The following is a 9,536-nucleotide window of genomic DNA, read 5'->3' on the forward strand; positions in this document are numbered from 1 at the left end:
CAAACGCAAGAATCCCCAACCGCTAACCCCCAAACGTGAGAAAACTAACCCCCAAACGTAAGAATCCCTAACCCCCAAACGTAAGAAAACCAGCCCCCAAACGTAAGAATATCTAACTTCCAAACGTAAGAAAACTAACTCTTAAACGTAAGAATCCCTAATCCCCAATTGTAAAAATCCCTAATCCCCAAACGTAAGAATTACTAACCCCCAAACGTAAAAAAACTAACCCCCAAACGTAAGAATCTCTAACAACCAAACGTAAGAATCCCTAACCCCCAAACGTAACAATTACTAACCCCAAAACGTAAGAAAACTAACCCCATTAAGGTAAGAATACATAACCCCCAAATGTAAGAATCTCTAAACACCAAAAGTAAGAATCCTTAACTTCCAAATGTAACAATTACTAACCCCCAAACGTAAAAAAATTATTAACCCCCAACGTATGAGTACCAAACTTACAAACGTGAGAAAACTAACTCCCAATCGTAAGAATCCCTAACCACCAAACGTAACAATCCCTAACCTTTAAACGTAAGAAAACAAACCCTCAAAAGTTAAGAATCCTTAACCCACAAACGTAAGAACACTAACACCGAAACGTAAGAATCCCCAACACCCAAACGTAAGAAAACTATCGCCCAAATGTAGGACTCCCTAACCCCCAAACGTAAGAAAAGTAACCCTCAAACGTAAGAATTACTAACCCTTAAACGTAAGAAAACTAACCCCCAAACGTAAGAATCCTTAACCTCCAATCGTAAGAAAAGTAACCCCCAAACGTAAGATTTACTAACCTATAAACGTAAAAAAAATAGCCCCAAACCTAAGAATCCCTAACCCCAAAACGTAAGAATCCCTAACCCCCAAACGTTAGAAAACTAACCCCCAAATGTAAAAATCCCTTACCCCCAAAACGTAAGAAAACTAACCCCCAAAGGTAAGAATCCTTAACAATCAAACGTACAAAAACTAACCACCAAACGTAAGAATCCCTAACCCCCAAAACGAAAGAAAACTAACCCCAAAACGTAAGAAGTACTAACCCCCAAAACGTAAGAGAACTAACCCCCAAACGTAAGAATTACTAACTCCGAAACATAAGAAAACTAACCTCCAAACCTACGAAAACTAAACCCCAAACGTAAGAATCCTTAACCCCTTGAATGTAAGAAAACTAACCCCCAAAAGTAAGAATCCTTAACCCCCAAACGTAAGAATCCCTAACCCTCAAACGTAAGAATCCGTAGCACCCAAACGTAAGAAAACTAACCCCCAAACTATAGAATCTCTAACCCCCAAACATAAGAATCCCTAACCCCCAAACGTGAAAAAACTAACGCCCAAACGTACGAATCCCTAACCTCCAAACGTAAAAAAACTAACCTTCAAACTAAAGAATCTCTAACCCCTAGACGTAAGAATCCCTAACCTCCAAATGCAAAAAAACTAACGCCCAAACGTAAGAATCTGTAACCTCGATCAAACTAACCTTTAAACATAAGAATCATTAACCCCCAAACGTAAGAATCACTAACATTCGAACGTTAGAAGCCCTAACACCCAAACGTAAGAAAATTAACCCTGAAACGTAAGAATCCTCAACCCCTAAACGTAAGCAAACTAACCCCCTTAAACGTAAGAATCCCTAACCCCCAAACGTAAGAATTACTAACCGTTAAACGTAAGAATTACTAACCTCCAAACGTAAGAAAACTAACCCCCAAACGTAAGAATCCCTAACCCCCAAACGTAAGAAAACTAACCCGCAAACGTAAGAATTACTAACCCCCAAACGAGAAAAAAAATAACCCCAAAACGTAAGAATCCTTAACACCCAAATGTAAGAATTACTAACCCCTAAACGTAAGACAACTAACCCTTAATCGTAAAAATCCCTAACCCCCAAACGTAGGAAAACTAACCCCCAAACGTAAGAATCCCTATTCCCCAAACGAAAGAACACTAGCCCCCAAACGTAAGAAGTACTAACCCCCGCACGTAAGAAAACTAACCCCCAAACGTAAGAATTACTAACTCCCAAATATAAGAAAACTAACCTCTAAACGTAAGAAAACTAACCCCGAAACGTAAGAATCCCTAACCCCAAATCCTAAGAAAACTAACCTCAAAACGTAAGAATTATTAACCCCTAAACATACGAAAACCAACCCCCAAACATAAGAATCCTTAACCCCCAAACGTAAGAAAACTAACCTCCAAATGTAACAATTACTAACCCCCAAACATAAGAAAACTAACCCCTAAACGTAAGAAAAGTAACCCCCAAACGTAAGAATTTTTAACCCTTAACGTAGGAAAACTAACTCCCAAACGTAAGAATCTCTAATTCCCAAACGTAAGAAAACCAACCCCCAAACGTAACAAAAGTAACCCCCAAACGTAAGAAATCCCTAACCCTCGAACGTAAGAAAACTAACCCCCAATCGTAAGAATCCCTAACCCTGAAACGTAAGAATTACTAACTCCCAAACGTAAGAAAACTAACTTTCAAACGTATCAATCCCTAACCCCAAAACGTAAGAAAACTAACCCCCAAACGTAAGAATTACTAACCCCCAAATGTAAGAAAACTAACCCCCAAACGTAAGAATTACTAACCCCCAAACGTAAGAAAACTAACCCCGAAACGTAAGAATTACTAACGCCCAAACCCAATAATCCCTTACCCATAAACTTAAGTAAACTAACCCCTAAACATAAGAATCCCTAACCCCCAAACGTAAGAATCCTTAATCCTTAAACGTAAGAAAACTAACCCCCAAACGTAAGATTCCCTAACCGCCAAACGTTAAAAAACTAACCCCCAAACGTAAGAATCTCTCACCCCTAAACGTAAGAATCCGTAACCCCCAAACGTAAGAATAACTAACTCCCAATTGTAAGAAAACTAATCCCCAAACGTAAGAATTTTTAACCCCCAACTGAAGAAGACTAACCCCAAACCGTAAGATTCCTTAACTCCAAAACGTAAGAAAACAAACCCCCAAACGTAAGAATTACTAACCCCCAAACGTAAAAACAGTAACCCTAAAACGTAAGAATCCTTAACCGACAAATGTAAGAATTACTAACCCCCAAACGTAAGAAAAATAATCCCCAAACGTAAGAATCCCTAACCCCCAAACGTAAGAAAACTAACCCCCAAACGTAAGAATTACTAATTCCCAATTGTAAGAAAACTAATCCCCAAACGTAAGAAGACTAACCCCAGCCGTAAGAATCCTTAACTCCCAAACGTAAGAAAACTAACCCCCAAACGTAAAAAAAGTAACCCCAAAACGTAAGAATCCTTAACCGCCAAATGTAAGAATTACTAACCCTCAAACGTAAGAAAAATAATCCACAAACGTAAGAATCCCTAACCTCAAAACGTAACAAAACTAACTCTTAAACGTAAGAGTCCCCAAACCCTAAACGTAAGAAAAGTAACCCTCAAACGTAACAATTACTATCCCCCAAACGTAAGAAAACTAACCCCCAAAAATAAGAATCTCTAACCCCTAAACGTAAGAAAAGTAACCCTCAAACGTAACAATTATTATCCCCCAAACGTAAGAAAACTAACCCCCAAAAATAAGAATCTCTAACCCCAAAACGTAAGAAAAGTAATTCCCAAACGTAAGAATTACTAACCCTTAAACGTAAAAAAAGTAACCCCAAAACGTAAGAATCCTTAACCCCCAAATGTAAGAATTACTAACACCCAAACGTTAGAAAACTAATCCCCAAACGTAAGAATCCCTAACCTCAAAACGTAACAAAACTAACACCCAAACGTAAGAATCCCAAACCCCCAAACGTAAGAAAACTAACCCCCAAGCGTAAGAATCGCTAACCCCCAAACGTAAGAATCCCTAACCTTCAAACGTAAGAAAACTAACACCCAAACGTAAGCATTGAGACAAATGTCTATGTTAATTCTGGGAGGAAATTTCACGTAGAGCGGTTCGCGCCATGGCGGAAAAAGTGGAAGATATGGTAAGTTCGAACTCACTTTCGACGCAAATGCTTCGGTCGACAAGTCTCTTTCGAGTGTATAAGAGTAGTTAATTTATATTATTTCTGAGAACGAAACAAATGGACCATACGGTACGGCTTTATCCTCTAGAAATCGCCTTTTTGACGAGCAATTTGAAGGGAAGCATAAGTTTATTTATCTGGGAAATAGCGATCGGCTTCACCGTTGAAATCAACATGTTTTGATGCAAGGCTCTCTATTTTCAACCGGTTATTTACTACGTTTGTAGAAAGCGAACTAGAGAGTGTGACCCAGCAATTTGGTAGTTTAACAACATCTTCGAAGGAGAAAGACGAAGGTTAGCCTTTTTTTAAGTTTGAACTTTATACTTTTCACAGGGGACTGCGAAGGCTTTTGTTTTTCTTCATTTTTGCATCTTACAGCAAAAGAATAAAGTCTTGACCGGTTTTTAATTTTCGATAGATTATTAGGTTGAAGAAAAAGTTAAGAGAACTTTCATATTTCAGTCGCAGTTGTTAACATGTTAAAGTTCCGTCGGAATAAAGTCGCAAGAGCTTAAATCGATCTGAAGTGGTCCAAGCATTACATTTTCAGGAGTTTGCAAAGATGGCAAAAGTCGATCTACAATTACACATGCATCCACGAGGGTTTTGAAACCATTGACGGAAACGACAACGCCGCAAAACAATAATATTTTACAGTCAACCCACGTCACGCGTGGACGATATTTTTGAAATTTGAACGGAGTTTTGAAATTTACATGTCAGTTTTGAAAATCGCCAACGAGATTTCAGAGTTCCCGTATAAATTTCCCTAGCTTATTGACGGTATAAAGCTATGAATTTTCTTTAGATTGCAAAATTGAATATTTCAAGAAAAGCAATTGTTTCCCAAGTATTTTAAATCCTTTTTTCAGTTAATGCGTCTTTTTCGGAACGATTTCCAGAGAAATGTCCAACATTCCATTCACACGTCGGACATAACAAAGAGAAATTCGAATGTTCATTTCATTCCTTGGAAATACTATTCACGCGTGACCTGGATTGACTGTAATGAGCAAAAACAATCGCTCTGAACGTGCGTTTTACATTTTGGTACATTTCTCTGTCGTCCTCTGCAAACTCAACAACGTGAAATGGCCTCATTCAAGGTTTTGTGGAGGACGTGAACGCACGAATTTTTCATTTTCCTTCATAACTTGTATGCTACTCCTACCAATTTGATTCCTGGATAGTTCGCCACTTTATTAATAGTTGAGCGAGTTGAAATAATCGCGAAGTAGCACAAATTAAATAAAGTTATATTTCCCGGTGATGTTTTCGCTGCCGTTGCCATTGTCGCTGTTCAACCTCCCTAATTTGCCGCTGTTTGCAACGTCGGCCATTTTTAAAAATTAAACAAACGCATGCGTAGTCTGTTTTTGTCTAGGCTTTCCCCGGCCGTTCGGCTCGGATGCGTCACCGAAACGAATTGACCGTGAGGGCCTGGGAGAAGGCCGTACAGGGACTAGGCAAGCGGCAATGCAAACCACCTATACAAAATATAACAACACGGCCACGCCACGTAACCGTTATTCAAATAACCTCTACGTAGGAGACTTACAATAATAACACTGATGCCGTGAATTGTGATAATCCGAGTTGTCGTAAATTGTAACAACGCATTGCCATGTTTTTTTAATTTTTAAAAATTAAAATGACGGGTGAGCGTAATCATAGAACTACGGGTAATTCCTGTGTTTGAGGGAAAAAACTGTCAAAACAAATTTTCTTCGACTAACAGTAAAGTTTAGTATTTAATCTAGAATTTTGAAATATTTCATTTCACAATCTTGAATTAGAGTAATTCTTTTTAGGGCAATGTATTTTAATATAAAAGTGAATAAATCAAGTGTCTTTATCCACCGCCTCGGGAAAGGTTTCGGTGAAATTACTCGCTCAAAAGTCACCTAACAAAAAAGTTGATATCAAACATAAACTGATTAGAAAAATAACTTGAATTGAACTTGTATTCGCTTTTCGGAAATTTGAAGAGTATTTTGTGAGTTTTTGAGAACGTGACCGAATTTACCGTGAATTATATTCCATAATAGGTAATGGCAAATGGTACTGCTTATTCATGATAATTGCGAACAAAGTTGTGTCAGGAAATTTTGAAATTCAAAGACGACCACCTTCGTTACATGTCTCACACCAATCGAAATATTAAGATTATGTTATGCCATGAGTAATGTCACAAGAAAATGAGATTCAACGGTGCACTTTCATCTTACGAGCCCGTTACAATGAACTGGCCACGATCGTCTTACCCAGCAGCAACCACGCCCCCAGGGTCTCTCCTCTTCCCGTCAAGAGGAGAGACCCTGGGAACGAAACTGACCCAGCGGTTTCTTTTAACGGTTTCTTAAGGGCGATTTACACAGTACGACTTTGTCGCATGCGAAAAACTTACTAAAGGCCTACGACACGAATTCTTTCGTGTAAATCAAACCTACAACTCGCTTACGATTGTCGTGTACGTCACAAAAAATGTCGTAGGATTTAAAAACATGTTTTAAAATCCTACGACATTCGTAGGTATAGGCAATGTTGAATGACGTGAGTTGTGTGCGATTTTTTTGTATGACACGAGAAGCGTTCGCTCCAGAAATCGCATGCGACAGTCGTAAGCAAAAGTTGTACCTTCTAAATCGGCCTTTAAGGGTTTTTAAAGGGCAACGTAGAACTGGAACTGAGTAGAATTTCAAATTAAATAGTGCATGGTGGGTAATACCTGAAATATTAAACAGTCAAGAATTGGAGGGAAACGAGGATAAAGGTCTGCATGGGGTTAATTGATACCTGAGAATTGACCAAAATTTTAACTGTCAGATGATAAATGGCGGTTGTTTTAATTGATACTGTTAGCTGACATGGCTAATGGCTAAACGTTGCCTGATCATAGTGTGAATTTTACTTTCAAGTAACTTGACAGTAAGTGTGTAGTTAATGCCTGGAGAGAAAGTTGCTAACGAAGATGGCTCGCAGCTCCTCACGAGTTGTTCCATAGAAGTCGTGGCGTCTCAGAAGGCGATTAACAGTGTTCGTAAAATCTCAAAAGAAATTTTAATCACTCGAAAATTCTTCGAAAATCTCCGCACGATACTCGACACTGTTCGGCTAATGAGAGGGACACCGTTGATAAAATACGAAACCGTAAAAACATGTCAGAAGTAACTCGGGTTAACAGAGAAATGTCAGAAGAAAATTGCCAAAATTGTAGCTAATAGCTGAGAAATGGCTTCAATTTTAATTGATAGCTGAGAGTCCAGCATCCCAATGCAGATCCTCGGGGATAGGAATCCAAACTACAGGATAACAGGTCAGACAGTAAGACACTAGCGTGAACCAGGCTTTACATATGTTTTATCTTTGCTTTCGCAGTTTGAAATCGGACAAAGTTCAAGTACAGGCGATTTGCTGAGCCTAAACATGAGAACCAGTTTAGGGTTTCTGTTATTTTGCACTGCTGGTGCCTCGCTGCTTCTGGTGTTTTTCTACAGTCAGAATTTGACAGGATCATGGCAGCCATCCATCCATTTCTTTCAAGAAATAAATTCCGCCAGCAAATTGATGAAGGAGTTTCTTTATTTCCGCCACCACGGAGACAAACAGCGACAACAACGGAAAAAAGAAGTCCTAAAAACAGAGGAAAAACCAAAGATGTTTGGGAATGGGCAAAAAGCTAAAGACATTTTATCGAACGAAAGCGACAGCGCAAGAAATGGGGAACAGAAAACAAACGAGTCATTACCTATAAGGAAAAATCTCATAATATTGAGTCCAGGGCGAGGAGGATCTACTTTACTTGGCTCATTATTTAACAAGAATCAGGACGTGATGTACTTTTTTGAACCACTGTATTTCCCTTCCGTAAAATGGTTCAAAATAGGCTTCGCTACTGAGGAACAGCTGAAAAACTATAAAACATATTGCATCCCATTAATCGATAGCTTATTCCAGTGTGATTTTAGCAATTCCAGTGAAAAGATTTTATCGGCGTTGGCTAGTAGGTTTTCTCGTGACAGAAGTAAGGCGCTTTCTAAATTGCCTAAGATTTCGAATACGTTGTTAGGGGAATCATGCAATAGCCACAACCACACTGTTATTAAGATTTTAACAAGTCGAGTGCCTGATAAAACAATAGAAACGTTAAAGGAGCTTTTCCAACAGAAAAACCGATACGACGTCAAGATGATCCACTTGGTTCAAGACCCCAGGGCTGTGGTTTACTGTAGGGTACAATTAAAATGGGTGAAAAGTCACTTGCATCCATCGTTTAGCAAATATGTTAACCGCACATGTGATTCAATATTGCAGAATTTGCAATTTGGTTTGATATCTCCCCCGCCTTGGCTCAAGGATCGTTTTAAAGTAATTCGCTACGAGGACCTCGCGTTGAATACGACAGATATAGCAAAGGAACTGTACCGGTTCGCGGGATTTGATTGGTCGGCAAGTGTTGATGAATGGATAAGTACTCTTGCGAAAAATACAAAAAAAGGAGGTGCTTATTCGTTGTACAAAAATGCCTCAATTTCTATTGGCCAGTGGAAAAACGCTCCGGAGCCATTCATAAGAGCGGTAGAAAATAACTGTGGTGATCTCATGAATTTTCTTGGCTACGAGAAATAGAGAAAGCAGGATGTTGAAAACCAACATGGGTGATTGATTTCTAATGAGCTTGTTTCTTGTCAGTGACTGATCTCTTGTAGCCAGGTATGGTATGAAATAATAAAAACCACTAAAAAGATACAACAGGGAGCTTCAAACGTTTTCTTAAACATGATGCTTCATAACAAAGTTGTTTGTAGATACATTTAACCCTATCTAGACCGGGCTTTTTTTGTCGGACTGAGCGGGGGGGGGGGGGGGGGGAAGGGGGTTTGGGTGAATTTTGTGGCCCTCCATAACTTCACAACTACAGAAGATATGACAGTGAGGCTTGGAAGATAGATAATACGTCGAAAGATATTTTCTTTGAGGTCCACGACGGAAAGTGATGATGTCATATGACGTGTAAATTTTGTCATGATTGCCAAATGAAGGCCATTTTGAATTTCTGGATTTCCCTAAAAATTTAGGAAAGCGCCAAAATTAACCGAAAAGTATAATCTAAACTAATAAAGGGAAAATAATATGAGTTAGAACATGAAAGTTACAATAAAAAAAGTAATTTTTCTTCATTTTAAGAAAACTGCCTGTCAAAGTTGGTTGTCGTTGTAACATCAAATTCAATAAATACTAATAATAATAGTTATAATAACAATAATAATAATAATAATAATAATAATAATTTACATTTGTATAGCGCAAACCTCTATATGGATATATTCAGTTGCGCTTTACAATATTGTCAAAATAGAATTATGTTTAGAGCAACTAAGAACACAAGAAACTATTAAAAACTACAAGCCCATACAATCAAAGGCAGCGATTACCTAATGAATAAACTAGTTAAAAGGCAAGACATGAATAAAAATCTATTTAAA

At 38.4% G+C, this 9,536-nt stretch overlaps 1 protein-coding gene across 1 annotated transcript; it reads left to right on the forward strand.

Annotated features, from left to right (window-relative positions):
• The first annotated feature begins 7,221 nt into the window (after positions 1 to 7,221).
• Positions 7,222 to 8,883, forward strand: LOC146464621 (carbohydrate sulfotransferase 3-like). Its single transcript, XM_085129454.1, has one exon. It carries the CDS (start codon positions 7,477 to 7,479, stop codon positions 8,677 to 8,679), a length of 1,203 nt encoding a protein of 400 aa, XP_084985580.1. The 5' UTR covers positions 7,222 to 7,476; the 3' UTR covers positions 8,680 to 8,883.
• The last annotated feature ends 653 nt before the right edge of the window (positions 8,884 to 9,536 follow it).

This window comes from Pavona decussata, unplaced genomic scaffold (assembly GCF_977016875.1).
Source record: "Pavona decussata unplaced genomic scaffold, jaPavDecu1.1 SCAFFOLD_161, whole genome shotgun sequence".
NCBI lineage: Eukaryota > Metazoa > Cnidaria > Anthozoa > Scleractinia > Agariciidae > Pavona > Pavona decussata.